Source organism: Oryzias latipes, chromosome 1 (assembly GCF_002234675.1).
Source record: "Oryzias latipes chromosome 1, ASM223467v1".
In the NCBI taxonomy this organism is placed as follows: Eukaryota; Metazoa; Chordata; class Actinopteri; order Beloniformes; family Adrianichthyidae; genus Oryzias; species Oryzias latipes.
The window spans coordinates 27,365,337-27,385,240 of NC_019859.2; the positions used below are offsets into that span (position 1 = coordinate 27,365,337).

A 19,904-nucleotide genomic window follows, 5' to 3' on the forward strand; every position below is an offset into this window, starting at 1 on the left:
GCTTAGTTTGTGTTGACGTCCTACGAAGAACTGATGCTTTTCGTACATCTCCCGTGTGTGCAGCACTTCTGTGCAGTCAGTAAGGAGCCGGTGCGTGCACCTCAGACTAGAGAGCGACATTAAGGCACAGCATGAGACCATAACTGCACTTTACTTGCATTATTCTTACAAATAACTTACCATTTCCCCACACACAACAATGGTACCTTCCATTTTCATAATCATAACATCCCTTTAGGTGCCTGTAGGAGCCTCAAGTGAATTGCAAGACAAACCTGAGCTCCCTGTAAGATGTGGCTGCTCCTCTCTCTGCCCCCCCATGGGCACCGACAACCCTAACACTTGCAGCACCCCATCGGGTGAGCCCCCGCACGGGTGCATGTGACTGCAGCATTAACAAAGGGCAAAGGCAGGGAACACCCGGGACAGCACACCAGTCCACTGAAGAACACAACCACACAGACAAACATACACTCGCACTCAAAGGACAATCCAAGAAAGCAATCCTGAAGCTTTTGGACTGTGAGAGGAAGTCAGAGAAGACCAGAGAAGACCCACGCATGAACCAAGAGGACACACAATCTCCACTCAGAAAGAAACCAGCCAGAATTCAAACCAGGACCAACCTCCACAACTTCTGTGCTAGAAAAAAAAGCACAACCATGAAAACTGACTTTTTCTTTTTTTAATAAACTGTACATAAAATATGCCATGTTTTTTTTAAATTCAGCATCAAAACAAAGAGCGGACTCCACAATGCACATTTACTTCCAGCAGCTCAACCGAAAACAACTGAAAATTTTAGTGAAATGTCAAACCTATAGATAAAAAAAGAAAAACAACAGTCAGAACAGGCTTCCTTTAGTAAACTACAGAAACTGACACGTCAGTTTGAACGGTGTGTTTGGAACAGAACGAGGTGACATGTTTTGCTTCGAAAGAGCTTGCAGAAAACCCAACCTAAAAAGAAATCAACGACACATGGCACACAGATCTGAGAATGCTCCTAGGCCTCATCTCCAGTCACATCAATCTCATTCACATCTTCCTCTTCTTCATCTACGGTTACGACCATGCTATTGAGTACAGCTCCACGAGGAGCCCCGTTGTCTGGAGAATATAGCACAACATCGATATCTTCCTCCTCCTCGTCGTCCTCCTCTCTTTGATCAACCAGCAGCACAGTTCTCTGGGGGGTTTGAGGCTGAGAGTTGTGGTCCACGGACACGTTGGACTGGAGAGACGAGCAGTAAGACGCACGTCCATCAGTGGAGACCGGCTGGTCTCCTTTGAAATCTCCACCACAACAGACCCCTCCTGTAAAGATGTTAATTTAAAAAAACACAGAACTACCAGATAGGAAAAATATTTAGAGACACATTAATAAAATAATGACAACATCCCAGCATCCACCTCTCAGGTTCAGCAGACCAGCCAAGCTCATCACTGAGAGGACAAGCATTTTGGGGTTTTCACCCCACGCTAAGAAAATCCCAACATTTGACCAGAATGAGTTGTATCATCTTATCCCAAACTTTTTCCATCACCGACATAAATACTTCGGCATATTGATTAACTCACTGATAACTGCTAAAAAAAAGAGAGAATTGCAGCACCAATGATTTTCTAATGAACACTACTGGCACTCCTAAAACACAACACAGGCTTTTTGATTTTGGCTTAAGGCCCGTACACACCGGGACAAATATTCGCCAGGCGTTATTCGCCAGCGTTTTTCAACACGTTTTTTTGTGTTCACACCCTGGCGATTTTCGCTGATGATGAGCCGAGTGAACATGCAATTTCATTCCCAGACATTAGATGACGCTTAATGTAAAACAGAAATACTCCTGTACACAAGGTGGCGCTGCGCAACTTTACGCTTCTTAAAGTCGCTTTTCACTCAGAAGAAGAGAGCAAGTATTTACGCGCTTGTCAGAATCATACAAAGAAAACATGAATATTTCAAGCACCAGTAGCTCCAACTGGTGCTTGGTTCGGGGATATTTTAGAATGTCCGTCATTATTTCTTCGCGGCTGTGTAGACGCTACTTGGCGTCTATCTTCTTCGCTGGTATGTGTGCTCAGCAAGGCAGTTTTGTGTTTGAGCGCCCCCAAGTTGTGTTTTACTGTAACTTCAGAAACTCCAGACACGTGTGCAAAAGCGCCATTCTCATTGGTCGAATAGATTTCGACGCGACGCGTCAAAAAAAAAAAAAAACGAACCCGAGGCGTTTTTTTTTTTTTGACGCTTTGACGCGTGGCGTTTTTTTTCATGTCGGTGTGCACACTCTCATTGGTGCCCTTTGTTTAGTCACGAGGCATTAAAACGTCGGCGAAAATCACGCGCGAAATTCGTCCCGATGTGTACGGGCCTTTAAACTGCATAATGATTTTTCAATAGATCAAAGGATGTTCCGAGTGGGACTTGAACCATCAGGTTCCCACACTCAGTTGTATCAGAAGCTCTCGTTCTGCTTCAACAGCAGGTGGATGAACACCATTTTTGCAGGTTTTATTTAATATCCACTCCTTATGTCTACCCCGCTTTCTTTCTATACAGTTCCACTTTGAAGTCCCACTTCGATCGTGTTTTGATCTAAAGGGAGTCTTAATCTCCCATCATGCCTTTGTTAAGATTCCCTCCAGATAGCTCTCAACCGGTGCAACAACAATGGTGAGCAGTATAACGGCTGTCCAGCCGTACAGTTCTGATGCAGATGCCAGCTCAGACGAGGAAAACAAAGACGTACATGGATCTATTTGTCTGCAAGCAATGCATCTGATTGGAGGTTAGCAGGGAGCTTGTGGCCAGCCCATTGTCAATTTTACGCAACTACAAGCTTTTTCACAAAAAAAATCGATCTGTTTCTGATTCACAACAATTTGAATAAAGAAATACTCAGAAATTTGTTTTGTCATTCCGTACATTTACCGTACCTTCATCAGAATTCTTCTGCTCTCTGTTGGGTGACACCTCCCCCAACTCTTCCTCCAAGGAATCCTTAGAACTGACAGGGTGGCCTTTCTCACCGGACAAGTGTAACATCTCAATTGAAGATGTTGTGTTGTCGTCTTGATCTGTTTTATTGCTGTGAGCTGGACTTGTGTTAAATGGCTGATTGTTGTTTTCATCAACACTGATGGCTTCTTGGTGTTCAGCGTTTGAAGTCTGTGTAGAGTCAATGATTGTCTTCATGATAGAGGTGAACCCAGTTCCCCCTTCCTTTCCTCCCTTTGAGTTCTTTGAAAGTTGAGTTTCTTCCTGACTGTCTTTGACATTCTTTCGTTTTGGGTGTCGCCGTTGAATTGGCTTTTGAACCTCAGTGAGAGAGGCCATCCATGGTGGCTTGGATGTTCCTGGGTTTCTTGGGTTTGTTATGTTAGAGCACCGAGGAGTTTTCTTTTTTGGAGGATCTTCTTCCACATCTTCCTCACTCTTGTTCTTTTTTTTGCGGCATCTCTGTCGTTGAGCGTGGCCTTCAGGGGCTAAAGCCCTGGTATCTAGATACTCTCTGGCTTCCTCGTGGCTCTCGTCTTTACTGTTGGCAGAGATTTGGGTTGAAGGCTTTTGCTCAACCGTTATTTTACGCAGTCTTCCACATTTCCTCTTTGGTAGTGCGGTTCCAAGTTTGTTCATATCTCTGTAGTCCCCAGCACTTTTGTGGCTCATTTCTGGGACAGTGTTACAGGTCCTCTGTAGATATCTCTTAACAAAGCCCCTGGCCCTGATCCAGGTCTCCTCGGCACTCTTAATGTTAGGTCCTCTGGTTGGTTCCTTTTCAATACATGTTCCAGTATTTTTTCCATTAGTAACATTTTTAGGTGCCAAAAAAACTTTGCTAAAATCCTGTAGGAGCTCTATTTGCCTCCTCCTCCTCCTTTTTTTACGGATGACATCGTGCCCTTTAGTGTCACATTTGCGTTTTAAGCCGTCCACCTTCTCAGGGTCCGAACTCTTGACAGAACTTGATTGTTTCCTGGCACCTATGATTTTTTGGTTTGCCTCCAAATACCACTGACAACACGCTGAGCTACAATTTGTGTTTTTACACAGTAGAGAAACTTTGCTGTTTTCTTTGATGGCGCTGAAAGGAAACTGCAGAGACTGAGGAGTTTCAGCAAGCCAGGGAGGCTGACGAAGTTGACTCTGAGCTTGTTTTTCACGGTTTCTTGGGTCACTTGGGAGGTTTTGATCTTTTTCTTTAGAAGTGAACAACTCCAATGGAGAAAGGCATTGAGGAAGCCTCATGTCATCCATCCAGGGTAATAAAAAAGGATGACCAGAGTGGCCATCAGCTTCTTGCAGAGGTAAAAGGCCAAAAACGGTCTGGTCTTTTTCGGAGCACTGCTGCTGGTGATGCAGTTTTTGTCCAGAAGTACATGCTAAAGGTAAGGCTGATGCAGGTGTGGAGGTTTCAGGACACTGATATTTGGAAACAAGCATTCCTGGACATCCAAGTGGATCAGTCTGTCCCAATCCCTCTGATCTCACAGGGAAGTTGATCTGAGAGTCTTGTTGTGTTGCCACACTTGGGTGTCCAGCTAAAGGGTTCGAGAACCCCGATGGGCTCTGTGCATGACAGTAGAGATCTGCATGACGAGAGGAAAGACAATTATAATTTCAGTTAAAATAACAGACACGGAAGAGTTACCTCAAAGGTAGCCGGCATCCGGCCGAAATTCGCCGCTTATAAGTGAACCAGTCACCGCCTACTTTTGATCATGGACTAAAGTTTCATTTAGTACACCTGCCCAATACAACCCCAACAGTGAAACATGGTGGTGGCAGCATCATGCTTTGGGGGTGCCTTTTAGCAGCAGACACAGGACGACTGATTGCATTTGAAGGGAAGATTAATGTAACCAAGTACAGTAGAAAACTTCTGACAGCGAGGACAGGACCTCAGACTGGGTCAAAGTTTTACCTTCCAACAAGGCAATGTCCTAAAGCACACCACTAAAATAACCCAGGAATGACTTTAGAACTACTCTGTGACCGTTCAGCCAAAGGCCTGAATAAACCCAGTTGAGCATCTCTGGAGAAACTGGAAAATGATGCACAAACATTTACCATCCAACCTGATGGAGCCGGAGAGAATCTGCAAGGAAGAGTGGCAGAGGATTCCCAGACCCAGGTATGAGAAACTTGTTGCATCATTCTCAAGAAGACGCATGGCTGTACTAGTTTAAAAGGGAGCTTCTAACCAAAACTGAGCAAAAAACATTCTGAATACTTAGGACCATAGGACTTTTCAGTTTTTCTTTAACTATAAATTTGAAGACATTTTTACACTTATTTCTGTCAAAACTCGTTGAACGTTATTGAGAAATAAAATGAACTTTCCTGAATTTGGCAAATGAGTCCAACTATACAAAAAGTGAAAAATGTAAAGGGGTCTGAATACTTTCTGTACCCACCATCTGAATTCGTGTTGTACATGTGTGCCTATTTTTTGCCCGCAGACAGCCAGTACCTACCTTTAAAAATAAGACAATGTGATTTTCTGGACTTTTTCTTTTCATTTTGTCTCTCATAGTTGAGGTATACCTATGATGAAGATTACAGGCCTCTCTCATCTTTTTAAGTAGGAGAACTTGTACAATTGGTAACTGACTAAATACTTTTTTTGTCCCACTGTAACACAAATAATGCAGGAATAAACTTTTATTAATCCTGGTTAGTTGTATAAGGAATAAAATGTAGGTAAATTGTAAAATCTTACAATTTTAAATTATACATAATTGTATTCATCTATGAGTGTAAATTTGATATCTGTTCCATCTGCAACCCTCCTTGAAAAAGATCTTATGTAATAACTTTAATATTTGTCAAAGTAAAAAAAAAAATTGAAGTTGACTTCAATAACGAGTAAATATTGAAGTCAGAGAAACCAGCGATTTAGTTAATGGAGTTTAGATCAAACCTGTGTGTGCTGATGGACGGCCTCTCGCTGGCTCTACATCCTGGTAGAAAACTGGCTCTGCTGTGCTGCTGGCTGCATAAATGGGGCTCCGTCTCAGATCGTTCCCTGCAGTTTGGTTAAAAGCAGGTTCCCAGTCATGGCCTGCCTGCAGCGTCTTACAGTCACCATCCAGGTTGGGCAGAATATTCAGGCCCTTCATGATATCCTCCAGCAGCATCTCTATCTGCTCATCCGTTTCCTCCACAGACGTCTGGGGTTGGGGGGGGTCCAACTCCCGCTCTGAATCCAACTCGCTGCTGTGGCTCATATCGACACCGCCAACAGAGAGAAGATAGGACTCGGGACTGGTAACAGGGGAAGAAGCAATGGGAGGTTGAGGGTTCCCAGCCTCTGGTTTCTGGACCAGGTTTGTAGAAGAGGAAGTATTGTTGCAGTTGTTAGCTTGGGTTTTCTGTGTGGAGCATCCCTACAGAGAAATGAGCAGCAGTTAAAGCAAAAAGGACAGGCTAACTCCAAACCAAGAGAGACATCTCTGATGTTTATGCTCCTTTTTTTGTTTGCTAATGTTTGCATGACAGAAAATGAATTACTAAGTCATGCAAAAGTAAAACAATTCTTAAAATTGTTTTACTTTTCAAAGGTTGGGAAACATTTGGAAATATCCAAATTAGTAAAGTTGCTAAAACTTTTTTATTTTTCTTAAAGGAACATTGCCTTTTCTTTCTTTAGATGTAAATAATGTAACCAGTATTTATACAAAGCAGTTTATTTACATTTAAAGTAAAGCAGTTTTAATTTCCCTCTTTTTGAGCAGCCTGAAAACCTTTCAAAGTCATTTTTAAATAGATGCTTTCATTGGTTTCAGTGTTTTTTCAGTGTTCCTCACAAATACCACAAAAATAAGTTATCCTGAATTTAATTGTTAAAGATTAGATTATTGTGCATGAAAATCCCTGCAGCAGATTGTCTTGATCATATCTACATCCTAAATGCATCACGTTGCCACCATGTGATTGGCTGAATAGAAAATGGATTTACTGAGCAGCTGGACAGCTGTGCCTTATAAAGTGAGCACTGAAAGTATGTGCATTTTCTATATCTTCATTCACTTTTTATTTTCTAATTTATTCATTACTAATCATCTCAAACTTGATATATTCAGGGCTCTAAATGAACACCCACCAAATGCAGGTAAAAGATCAGTCTGGCAAAAACTATTTCACTAGCCACTTAGGTATGTGGGGCATCGTTCATCACTGAGGGGGACTTAAGTGTCATCTTCCCCACAAACATCCTTCACAGAGTCGGTACAAAAAATATAATTCTGACTTATTGTGCAGTACAGTCACATGCGAAGCAGCACAAGGTGCATTCGAGGGCTGCGTGGAATTTCCACACTTATGTGCTTCCATTGAGAGCTTATTATTGCTGCATTCAGGTGCGCTGGTCATTTCTAGCATTTGCTCACACTGACCTCAGTCAACACAAACACACTTACTTGTTGTTCCATGTCACTGTAACTCTTTGAAATGACTAAGACTCACAACTACAACACACCGATCTGTAAGAAATGTATTTAAGTTATAAATAAATGGCCCTGACCAGAAATAAACATTAGGGCTTTGATGAAAAGTCAGTACTTTGAAGAAAGGAATGTGTTCATAAAAAGGTTCACAGATTAGAAGTGACTTTTGATAACATTTCTGCAATGTTGTAAAACCCGACAGAAGATGACACTTTCAATTATTACTAGTGTTTTGTTTTTACCAGAACTTTCACTTGCTTCGTGTATTTTTTGTAGGTTTGGAACATTTTTTTTCTACTGGCTGCATCATTTAGAAGAAGACAATTGTAAACCCTGCTCCATCTTTTTGCTAAAACTTGAAACACATTTGAGTATTTTCTCTAGCAGCCATATTGTGTATGCAGCCTTCAAAAAATGAAAAAGGCTGGATATACTCGTGTGTGTATATATATATATATATATATATATATATATATATATATATACACACACACACTCGTTCCTCCAGCTTTGTCCATGGTTCAAGGCTTTAAGCATGTTTCTCCTCTTAATGAGCTTTTTTACAGCTAATTTCACAAAAAATTAGGACTTTTGGAAATTGGCTGGATCTGGGCCAGTTTGTATTTACACAGTAAGTGAACCAAACCATACCAAGTCGGTATGAAAGCAGAGCTAGACTACCTGTTTAGACAAGACTGTTTGCGGGTTTGGTCCACATGAGATTGGGTTCACTCATGCTCGAGGCCAAGACAAATGAAAGAAACTATCTCAGGTCCATTAAAAAAAAAAAAAAAGTAAAACAACAGAGGCTGGTGTGAATAAAAAATCAATGTGCATGCTGCAGTCAAATGCATAACATTAGAAAGAACTGTAATAATGGTTTGTGGAAAGTTTTCAATAGGTATTTTTTAGCGTTGGGAAGATTCATAGACATTGACTATGAAATTCCGCAAATTGGGTTTGCGATAATACAGTGATCCCTTGATTATCGCGGGGGTTACGTTTCAAATAGAACCCGTGATAAGCGAAACCCGTGAAGTAGAAACCTTTATTTTTTTACAATTATTATACAATGAAATTCACTATTATACATTGAAAAGAAAGAACAAACCATTTAACAGGCTAAATCAATTGTTTTTTTAACAAATAAAAGTACTTTAGAAACGTTTTTTCAACAAATAACTTCTGTAGTGTGCTGTCAAATAATAATTTCAATCATCGATAAGAACAGAAGGCTTTAAATTGCGGAGATTAGCCCCGCCCACCGCGACCCGAGTGGATTAAACGGAGGAAAATTTAAAATGATTATGAAAAAAATAAAAAAGTACAGTGGGACAGATAGTGACACCGGTCTTCTTTTTCACTGCTCTTCATACTGAGCCGCTGCATCCTGTGCAGCGTTTTTTCCTTCTGAAGCCCGCGGTGCAGCTGCAGGTGTGTTTGTTCGGGAGAGGAACATAGTGATAGGCAGTTGTTGTCGCTCTTTTTTCTTCTTTGCTAAAGATCCTTATACACCGACATGCCACCATCGATTATGTTGGAGAACTGTAATGAACGGCTCATCAAAGGGTCCCATTCTTGAGCTACTCGCTGAGTGACTTTTTAGCCAATCAGAATGCAGAACACAATGCACAATCCAAATCCGTGAAGTAGCGAAACCGTGAAAAGTAAACCGTGATATAGCAAGGGATCACTGTACATTTGCCTAATGGAAACAAGATACCGTATTTTCACAAACATAGGGCGCCCTGGATTATAGGGCACAGCATCAGTTATGGGTGCTTTTTCTGTATTTAACCCTTGTACTATCTTAGATGACCCCACCCTTACATTGACGTGTTCTACCTACCATGACAAAGGTGGATAAAGGTGGAAAGATTTCATGTAATCCATGGACACCAGTGAGGTTCACAAATCATTGAAGAAAAAAGGTTCAGCGCACTGTCTAGTGGGTCTAGATGACCCAACTCCCAATGTTAAAATGCCTAGGATAGCACAAGGGTTACGACATAGAAAAGGTGCACCAGGTTTCAAGGCGAGGGCACGTTAATATATACCAGTAGAACATGCATGCTAGTGTGTGTTTGAAAAAGGCAGCGGGGGCAAAACTGAGTTGGTTTGTATTTATTTTTTCACTATCAATCAGCATCCAAGAATCCATCAAAATCCTCATCTTCTGTATCTGAGATAAACAGCTGGGCTAAATTTCTATCAAACACCCCAGGTTCCCTTTCGTCATTGTCAGTGTCCGTCTGGTTGCCATGTGGCCCCTAATGAATGATGATGCCGGCTTTTGCAAAAGCTTGAAGAACAGTGAAAGCAGACGCATTAGCCCAAGCATCTACAATCCATTCACAAACTGTGGTGTAACTCTGCCTTCCAGTCTCAGTAAAACTGTGTTCGCCATCCGTCATCTAATCTTGAATTCTCTCGATGCTGCTTGATTCACATTTTCCTCCGCGTAGCTGATATAGCTTGCATTTTAAACTGTGCTTCATAATTGTGTCTCTTTGCATTTTCAGGGTTTCCAAAATGATGTTGTTCTGCATAATGAGCATACCTGCACTTTGTACTATTTGGGGGGGGGGGGGGGGGGGGGGTCTTCTTTCATGTCCACACTTCTTTCCTTATCGTTTTACCGTTCTCATGCTATCCTCTCCTACATCCTCTTTACTGAAGTCACGGAACAACACATAAGGTATATCGCACCATAGGGCGCACCGTACATTTTGGAGAAAATTTACGACTTCCAAGTGCGCCTTATATTTGTGAAAATATGGTAAATAAAATAAAAACTCACATTTATCAAAAAAAGTTTTTGCATTTGGAGGTGGTTTTTGAGGCGTATCGAAATTGACATATTTCGCAAAACTGGAATGGAAACAGTTTTCGAATTAAAAAGGTTGCGTGACCAACAACCAGATGGCAATGCAGTTCTTGGTAGTAAAGAAGAAAAAGAGCAAAGCAGGTCTAGAAGTTTCTCCAGGATATCCAGAAGGGTGGCTCCGGAAAAACAGTGAGTGGCCATGTTAAAAAAAGCAGACCTTCCTTATTATGGAGTCCTTGATTATTGCCATTGTCTGGGCAAACGGGAGGAGGAGACGCAGGTGTGGGTGCTGTGCTGACAGGTGGGGCAGCAGCATTGTCTTGCAGCCTGTGGGCATCTCTGATGGTGGCGAGGCACGAGCACCACTGGAGTGGAAACGGACAGCTTCTTTCAGACTTCGATGGCAGGAGGAAGATGTTGCTGACCGGGAGGATGAAGGGAGCGCCAGCCGGCGACACTAGTCTGATCTTAAAGAGGCTTTAGCGGTGAGCCTCGGACCACGAGCCAGGTTGCTGCCTGCAGCTGTCCTTTTGTGTTCTACAGGGATTTCCATGGCGTCTCTCCAAAGAGCGGGGAAATCGACAATGGCCCAGGTCCAGAGGAGTGTGCCGCCATGATCGCTGTGGAAGGAGTGCGAGAATCAGCAGCCAGACTTACAAAGTAGTTAGACCCAGGACAGGAGGCTTTTGGGCCTCATCAAAACTTCTTCTGGGCATCCGGACATCCACTTTTTCTTCTACCGATCTTTGTTTTGGAGTTGAAAATCAAGAAGGCCGTGGGCTGATGGAAGGGTCCCATGGAGCTGTGTCCTGGAGCGCGGCGCTAAGAGAGGTTAGCCGCTTAGACTTGGAGAAGAAGACACCCATAAACTTGGACAGGAGAGCTTCCTTCATTTCCAGTTCAGCTTTTCAAACATTATATGTCTTCTATGAGGTCAGTAATAATTCCAGTAGCTTTACCCAGAAGTTGGTTGAATTTTTTTTTTGTATGTGCTGCTGTTCCTCTGTCTAGCATTTGTCTGAGTGACTGACTATTAAACTTGGGATTAATGATGATGATGATACAATTTATACACAGTCTAAAACGACCAAAAAGGCATTTGGACTTTTTCTTTTTTAAAAGTCATGTCCATTGACTGTTTTTATTTCTGGGCCCCTCCCTCGCCCGCTGCCAAGGCCGCTTCAGCAGGCTGCAGAGTCTGAGGAACTGGTTCCAGTCTGAACAAGTTTTTTTTTTTTTAATTGTCAATTTTAACCCGTTCTGAAACAATACATCTTTTTACAAAGTTGAGTTACTTCACTAACTAAAGGATACACCAAAGCTTTGGGAAGCTGTTTCTACAACCAACAATCCACCTACCTATTTTAACATGGCACTTTTTAACATTCAGTCTTTGTCCAACAAAACCTTTATCATGAATGATTTTATTTCAGATTAGAACAGCGATGGTCTCTTTTAATGGAAACATTGCTAAGCACGGATGCATTTACTGTTCTCACAGAGCCCCTCCACACACACACACCACCGAATTTTAGATTTAGGGAGGGCAAAAAGGGTGGTGCTACTGCATCTATAGTGCCCAACTTCTTTGCAGTAAAGCAAATTTCCTTAGATCAGTACCCCAGCTTTGAACACCATGTTTTTGTTTTAACTGCCCTCCAATTTTATGCATCACAGTATATAGACCACCAAAACTTTGATCTGTTTTTATTGAGGAGTTTTCTGAGTTCTTGGCCTCAATTGATACCTGCTTGATTGCGATTTTTATAACTGGTGATTTTAATAACTGGTGATTTTAACCTCCAGATTGACAGGCAGTCAGACTAAACAGGAAAATCCAGTCTCGATTCAAGTGCTCCACTAAAATCTAACAATATAAGTATCAAACCCACACCCCCTTGGAGAACTGAGGATATTAAACAATTGAAGAGACAATGTAGATCCGCTGACAGACATTGGAAAAACACAAGCTTGTAATAAACTATCAACAAAACCAAAACAGACTAAAGCTAAATAATGAAACAGTAAAACAGACCAGGAACTCATACAAATATTATCAAATATAATTTTTGAATATAATAAAAAAAAAATCCAATTTTTGTTTAACTCTGACTTTAACAAAAATACAATGCCAGCCACCGTCTCATTGTGTGAGGACCCCGTTGACCACTTCAGGGGCGAGTTCAATTCTGTCCGATCTACCATCATCAATGAACTAAAAAGTATTTTTATGGAAAATGATGGTTTGATTTTACCTGAGGAAGCACTGGACACTTTTTTTAACACATGTATTTGTGCTTTTCCATCAGCAAAACTATTTCTGTGCCCACCCTGTTTCCCTATGTTTATCTGCATCGATTGGGAGGTGTGAGAGGGGGTTTAAGGTTGTGTGCAGCTCGGGGAGGGGGGGTTATTATTATTATTATTGCTTTTTTTTAAATTATCGTTCTTCTTTTATGTTATCTATTTTTTTGTGGACAGCACTTTGCATTACTTTCTATATGAAAAGTTTGAAGATTGATTGATGATTGAACTGGCTGCCTTGGGCACTGCCCGGCAGGAGCCACTAGAGGTCCCACAGCCTCACACAGCTCATCAAACGTTGAGCGTGTCATGTGGAATTATTAAAGCCACAGCTCCTCTGAGAAATCACCAACCACGATTTCTCAAAATCGCTTCATCCATAGCCGCTCCCACATGTAGGGAGCTTACCGCTCCATGACCTGAAAAAGACGCAGACGTTTCCTTTTCTTCACATCCGTCACCGTGTTTTTGAATGACTTATCGCATGAGTTGGTTTGTGTTTTTTCACATAATCTTGATTCAATGGAAACAGTGTAATTGTGTTTTTTTCAACATTTCTAGAATTTTGATTAAGTTTTGCCCATACGTGTAAAAGAAACGGAGCTAGTGAAACTGTTATAGGTGATTGCAATAGTATCTTTTGACTACTGTTACTCTTCAACAGAGTAATTAACATTATTCTAGCAGGAGCCGACCAGCCTTGCGCTGAATTTCCCAGTAGGGACACTGTAGCACGCAATAAACCAAAATCAACTGATTCTGTCGCGGTGAACAGCGGCTAACGTAAGGTGTCCCATGACAGCAAAAAGTCGATATGAAAAGCTGTTTTTCTCCGCATCAGAATCAACTGATTCATGTTGATCAGATAAACGAAGAGTCGAAAAGCGTTTGTGTATTATTTGGGTGTCGCCTGTGACATCTCCGGTGTTAACGGGTTAAATGAGCCTTTTTTCAAATTCCTTTTTTCACTAACCTTGTTTTTGTCTTGGAATATGGTTCGGGAATTCAGTTTCGTAAATCCTTGACTATGTTTTATTTTTTTAATTTAAGCCTACACTAAATTATCAAATCAAATCAAACTTTATTTATAAAGCACTTTTCATATAAAAATATAACAAAGTGCTTTACATTAAAACACAACAAAATATAAAAACAAGCATTGACGATTTAAAAATAAATAAAATAAAAATAAATAAATAAATTATAATCATTTTTTTATCTACCTGTCTCACTGAAGAAACAAGTGACAATGTCTCATCTTTGTCTTGAATGCTCGCCACCTCCCAAACTTCTCCTGTGGCGGTCCTTCTTAGCTTCACCTGCGGAAGTAAAGAAATAAAATAAAATAAATAAATTATATATATATATATCTCTCGCGAGGGTACAACTTCAACAACATTTGTCAAAAGGAATTCCTCTATGAATGAAAACTAGATTACTTTTTTCCTCCCCCTGATCATTTTGGGGAAGTTTCAGCTTGCAGGTTGCGTTCAGAATTTCATGGGAAAAATACTCAGATTTGACCCCAGATTTCTCACCTTGATAGAAATCTCTGTGGTGCCCATCATCTGCTTCATCTTGGCCAAATTCTTGATCCCAGCCCTGCAAATTGAATGCGTCCTCTCTTTGTTTTTTCCCTCTAACATTTGACCTTTGCCTTGACCTTGTTCTTGGTGTGGTGAAACTGCTCCATACTCCATCACCTTGCAGTTTGCCCCTTCTTCTCTTCTTTCCACCTGGATGTTGTCCTCATACTCGGGTAACTGTTGGGAACAGCCTTGTTCCTGTGAGCTCTGGAGGCCAGAACCACCAGCGAGTGAAACTGAAAATGTGTCTGTTTCACACGACAAAGCAGAGAACTGTTTGTGGTTTGTGGACTGCCCTACTTCAGATTCTCCATCACTTGTGTTGATTGGAGGCGGATTGAGGATCATTAGATTATCCACCGGCGCATTTTCACACTGCGACAGTGAAGAAAAACTCACAACAAATGGGACCTGAGCCGTTTTCTTGTCGAGGAGCACAACTGTTTGGGTACCAACAGAGGCACAGCTCTTTTTCTCTGGAGCATTACGTTTATTTACAGCCATTTCCACTTGAACTTGTACATCCTGCATTTTCAGGCTTCTGTATGTCTCTTTGTAGCTTGGAGTGCTCTGCCAGTTAACTCCATCTTTACAACCTTCTACAAGATTTGAGAATCCAAACAGGCTGGCTGCCGCCAACAACTCGCTCTTCTCCTCATTTTCCTTAACTTCCAGCTCCCCTGAATACATAAGACCAACAAGCTTCAGTAAGATGTGAGCTGTAACTGTATGGAGCTTTAACAGGCGTTTCTGTCCGGATGGAGGAGATGGAGAAGAAGACAATCTCTGGGAAAAATAGGGGCTAAGAGCTGCTAGGATGCAACTGTGAGTTGGGACCGAGATACCTTAGTGAGGACAGTTCAAAGAAAATGAATTGGTTATAAGTTAAAATAATAATAATAAAAATTTAAACAAAATCCTTTTTGGGTTCTCACCCTCAGTTTGCAGAAGAGTGTCACAGAACTGGGCACTGTTCTGCTGCTTCTGCAGCTCTTCGAGGAGCTGCATGTCATAGTTGGGCCAATAGTACCTCTGCATGTCTAAGCAGGAAGTGAGGGAAGACAGTTTGAAAGAAGCACTAAAGTGTACATTTGAAATGATGACAGCCATGAGAAGTCACCAAAAAACTTGAGGCTGAACAGTTTTAGAGCCAGTGAGCCTGTAAGGAGAACACAACTCAAGTCTCTTTTTATACAGGACTGAATGTTGGGTAAATATTGAATACAAAATAAAACATGGCCACATGCATTTGTTGCCGTGTAAAAAGACTATGACAAAGTTCACACGTATACACACTGACCTTGAGAAAAAAGGTGGGGAAACACTCATTTAAAAAGGGATGGCACACTGACTTAAGATAAATAACCCTTCCTAGAACAAAATAACCCTTTTATCAAACTTCAAAAAAGTAAACAACTTTCAAAATGACTAAGTTGTTACAAATACATAATGAGCATTATTAACGATTAAATGTTTATTTGCCCTGCAAGGCATTCTGCGGAGAATGACGCGTCATGTGACTGCTCTGTTGTGCAAGTTTAACTCCATTATAATATCAATGAATTATATTTCATTGCTTTGATAAAATTAAAGAAATGTAATAAAGAAATCCGATTTTTGATGTTATTTTTATTTTGAGGATTCGAAAAAAAAAATAAAAAATAGAACGTGCATGCCCCATGACGGTCGGCCTGCTGTTGAATGACAGAACAGCTTCATGCATTTGGAGACTTTCATTCAGCTCGTTTAGGTGGTTTGTCACAGTCATTTCCACCAAAGTGCAGCTTTTCGAGCCACTCAGGATCTTCCAGTTGCGGGTAGTTCAACAAAGGTCTTTGCTTTTCAGGAATGTTTTCACGTGTTCTAAACAGACGGCAAAGTGAGGCAAAACGTCACCCCTGGGGGGTATTTCAGGAAGCATGTTTAAACTAGCCTGACTTTAAGCCTGAACTCTGGCTAAAATCCACCTGAACTTGCTTACTCTGGGTATGTCGGCCCAAAAGACCGGATATGAGTTGGCGTAATTACGCTCGACTTGGTAACCCTGGGTTAATGCTCGTGCACAGCAAGTACATAAAGACATTCTCAATGGATCGCCGAGTCACCTGGAAACGCGTGGAGAAAAAAAAAAGAAAGCGGGACACTTGAGACGGAAGTGAGACGGAGTCTGAGATTTTAATGACGGCGGATAAAGATTATAAGTCCATCAAAAAAGTAACACGGCTGCATCATCAAAAAAAAGAGTTTCTGCTTCGAGAAAAATAACAGACAAAGTTTCTGATCTTGTTTCCATTTTCCTTGTGACGTATATATATATATATAAACTTAAATAAATTTCTTCTATTATTAACAAATAATTTAGTTAAATGTTTTCAACCTAACTTCTTATGTCTATAAAACTCAATAATTGTTTATACAACTCAAATTTACGTATTAATCTAACTAAATGTCACATTACTCCATTAATCTTTTTTCCATCTTAATTACTTATATTTCTTGAACTCTCATATGTCTAAGTTTGAGCCGGCAGATTTGCTCATTTTTGTAACAATAAAAAGGACGGGAAAAAATGAACGGAGTGCAAAAATTCATTAAAGAATATTCCAACATTCTCATTACAATGCATGGTGGAAGGGGTGCTAGATAAACTCATCATCCTCTCCTTCACTCTCACTCATGGTGCAGAGACGTAAGCATAGTAGGACAAAATAACCCGGCAAAACACAGTAAAATAGCTATACAACTAAACACATTGTCAAAAACCCACACTTAATCCCAAATCTGTCCAGACAGGCAAAGGGAATGATATCCCAGAATCCCTTGCAGTGCCGATCTAACGGCAGCACCAAAGTTACACCTACTTAATTGAATTAATTTGAATGAAAGGAAAATAATTGTCTGAAAACTACGTGTTATTTTTAAGGTGACCTAAAAAAAAAGATTTATCTTAACTAAAGCAAATAATTGAGTTGGATCAAAGTAAAAATGTTTATCTTTACAACATCCATCATCATCATCCTCTCATGTTGGAAAAAGTATTATCTGAGCTTCTTCATCCACTAAATCCTCTTCAAATGGACACGCCATGCTGTTTCACCTCTCTGTAAACAAACTAACCTTCAACTAAACCTGCTCCGCACCAGGTTATGTTCAGAGCATGAGTTGCCATGGTAACTTGACCTACCCTGAAACATACCTCCATTTCTGGAACCGAAAGCTGAGGTTATCAACTTCCTTAGCCTCAAATTTATCGTGGGAGCTAGCATAACCTGCTTTCTGGAATACCCCCCTGGACAGCCATCGGACTTTGTTGTGTAGCAGGAGAACAAAATATTTCCTTTCAACTTCATCAAGCAATGCACGGAACTGACGGTGGTTCGATTTACATCAGCCACCTGCCTAGCGGTCCACTAAAAGTTAAAAAAAATAAAAATAAAAAAAGCCCTGCTGGTAGAAACGTATGTCGCAGGCTATGACGCAAATTTTCGTTGACAGAAATGTTGAAATGTAATATTGTGGTGGCGGTTGTGCATTTTAGGTCTGTTAGCAGCAGGGGATTGTGGGACGCTGTCTCCTGATCTTATTAGGGCTCTGCATGAGCGTTTCTGTTTGCCCACGTTTCTTTTCATTTGGCAGTTTTGTTGTTCCACCTTAGTTTATTCTTCCTGTTATGTTGGTTCTTTATGTTGCACCGTGAGTGTGTAAGGGAGAGAGGTTGATCACCCCTGTGCAAGGTTCAATGTGGTGTGTGTTCAAAGTAAATGGGCTTCTCTCTGAAACTGTTCGGTGTCGTGCGGTGTACGGGATACAAAGAGTTCTCCAGCGCAGCCAGTTGATTGACAGCTCAACTTTTTTGACAACTTGGCTCCTGATCTGCCCGCTGCAAGTGACGTAATTCCCGGGCGTTACAATATTTTTCTACACAGTCTTACAGCATTGGAAAACGTTAAGAATGTTTGAGTCTTGTTTTTTCTCCTACAGAAACCATATTAAAAATGTATATATATTTCTCTACCCCATCTTTTTACATTTTCAAACATTTTTGAAAATGCTCCAGGGAGCCACTAAGGCAGCGCTAAAGAGCCGCATGCGGCTCCTGAGCCGCGGGTTGCCGACCCCCGCTATAGTGGATGGATCAAATGTGATGAACACATTTCACACACCTAGATGCGTGACAGAGAAAATGACTTTAACTTTAAAAAACGTGCGGCCAACAACTAAATCCAGCCTTAGAGGCCCCTAATTTTACACGTGGACAATGCAGCAGTGTGCATCTTGGCTGCATTTATCATCAACATGAATTCCAATCACTTTTGTGCTGGTCGCATGTTTATATGCAAATAACATCAGCCGGCTTAAGATAAAACTTTTCTTTCTTGTTAATTTTTTAACTCAGTTTTACGACGGGGTATAGGGGCCGGATAAATGGAAAAAACAAGTATATGAGAATAAAGTCGCAAAATTATCGGGGGAAAAAGTCAAACATTTTTACAATGATTAGGTCAAAGCCTAAAATAGCGAGGAAAAAAACTCAAAATGTAACAAGAGTAAAGTCGGAGCCTACAAATATGAGAAAAAATGTTAAAAAATGGACAAAAATGAAGTCGTAGGCCTAAAATTTTGAAAATATAGTTCCACTTCAAGTTCAACGAGAATAAAGTTACAACTAAAGGCAACAATTCATGCCTGTAAAGTTGTAATTTTATACTTCCAAAAGTGTTTTCCTCCCAGAAAGAAAATGTGCTTTTATTATTTTTTTAACTAAAATTTTACATTTTGTCTTAAGTGACTCGACAAAAACTTTCGAACATTTTTTGTTAACGTTTACAGCAGACATTTATATTACCCCCGCCAAATCTTCTTTACTTTTTTGTAAATGTGCATTATTTTCATAAAATACAACTTCATTTTTAAAAAAATGCTGATGTTATTTTTACGTATTATTAACGTGTCTGTGACCAGCATAAAAAAAGTGATGGAAATTCATGTTGGTAATATACATGTGGCCAAGATGCACACTGCTGCATTGTCCTCGTGTATTTAAGCAGTATTTAGTAGTTGTTGGTTGCACGTTTGTAGAAAATTACGTGCAGATAGACACTTTCTTTCGGCCAAACTAGCTGCGCCACAGAGATGGACTCGCTATTGATCAGATTTAAGATTACAAAGCGCGACAGTGAAGGTTGTGAAGCTGAAATTAGGCTAGCTCCGTTACCGCCACCAGCAGTCTGTGAGCGCGCGCCCGAAAAAAAAACTGAGTTTCTGTGGCTCACCTGTCCGAAAGCTCGCCCAAACATATACAGAGGACAGTTTTTGGCCGCTGCTGCTGACGCCATGTTGAAAATACAACAATTTCAAACTAGTATCGATTTAATTTACCCAACCTTAAAGTTCGATTTTTTGACTTTCACTGTTTTGTTGTCAAAGGAAGGAAGCACATCATCAGTCACTGAGTCAGTTAGGAGGAAAACCGGGGCAATTGCTAGCTGGTTAAAAGCAACACATTAACTTAACCATTTAAATACTTAAGTTACTCACCAATTCTTTGTCAGCTTTAAAACTAAAGTTTTCTTATTCAAACCCTAAAATTCAACTTCATGTCTTACAGACGGAAAAAGTGAATATGGCGAAGTTTGGTAAACGTTCCGCTTCAAGGTCGCTGCAGCGACTCCTAGCGGCAGCTCCAGCGCACTGCACGTAGATCTGTAAGTCAATTTTTTTTAAGTCGATTCAAC

General features: G+C 40.7%; 1 protein-coding gene across 5 annotated transcripts; it reads right to left on the minus strand.

The window, feature by feature from the left end:
- Nucleotides 1–670: 670 nt before the first annotated feature.
- Nucleotides 671–19,839, minus strand: LOC101170325. 5 transcript variants are annotated; one of them, XM_020704962.2, is made up of 7 exons: nt 19,708–19,839; nt 15,105–15,209; nt 14,122–14,849; nt 13,807–13,902; nt 5,928–6,393; nt 2,941–4,593; nt 671–1,317 (listed from the first exon to the last, which is right to left on the minus strand). In XM_020704962.2, exons 2-7 carry the CDS (start codon nt 15,205–15,207, stop codon nt 1,007–1,009), a joined length of 3,357 nt encoding a protein of 1,118 aa, XP_020560621.1. In that variant the 5' UTR covers nt 15,208–15,209; nt 19,708–19,839; the 3' UTR covers nt 671–1,006. The 5 variants fall into 5 exon arrangements, with proteins under 5 accessions (XP_020560621.1, XP_011476921.1, XP_023815119.1 ...); XM_011478619.3 differs by having other exon boundaries at nt 14,122–15,014; XM_023959351.1 differs by lacking the exon at nt 15,105–15,209 and having other exon boundaries at nt 14,122–14,376.
- Nucleotides 19,840–19,904: the final 65 nt, after the last annotated feature.

Bases quoted from the DNA above. Each gene is read 5' to 3' on its own strand.
- LOC101170325 (XM_011478619.3), bottom strand. From the start codon at position 15,207: ATGCAGAGGTACTATTGGCCCAACTATGACATGCAGCTCCTCGAAGAG. The intron at 4,594-5,927 runs GTTTGATCTAAA...CTCGTCATGCAG, and splicing joins CCGTCCATCAGCACACACAG to ATCTCTACTGTCATGCACAG. The intron at 1,318-2,940 runs GTACGGTAAATG...ACATCTTTACAG, and splicing joins GCAGAAGAATTCTGATGAAG to GAGGGGTCTGTTGTGGTGGA.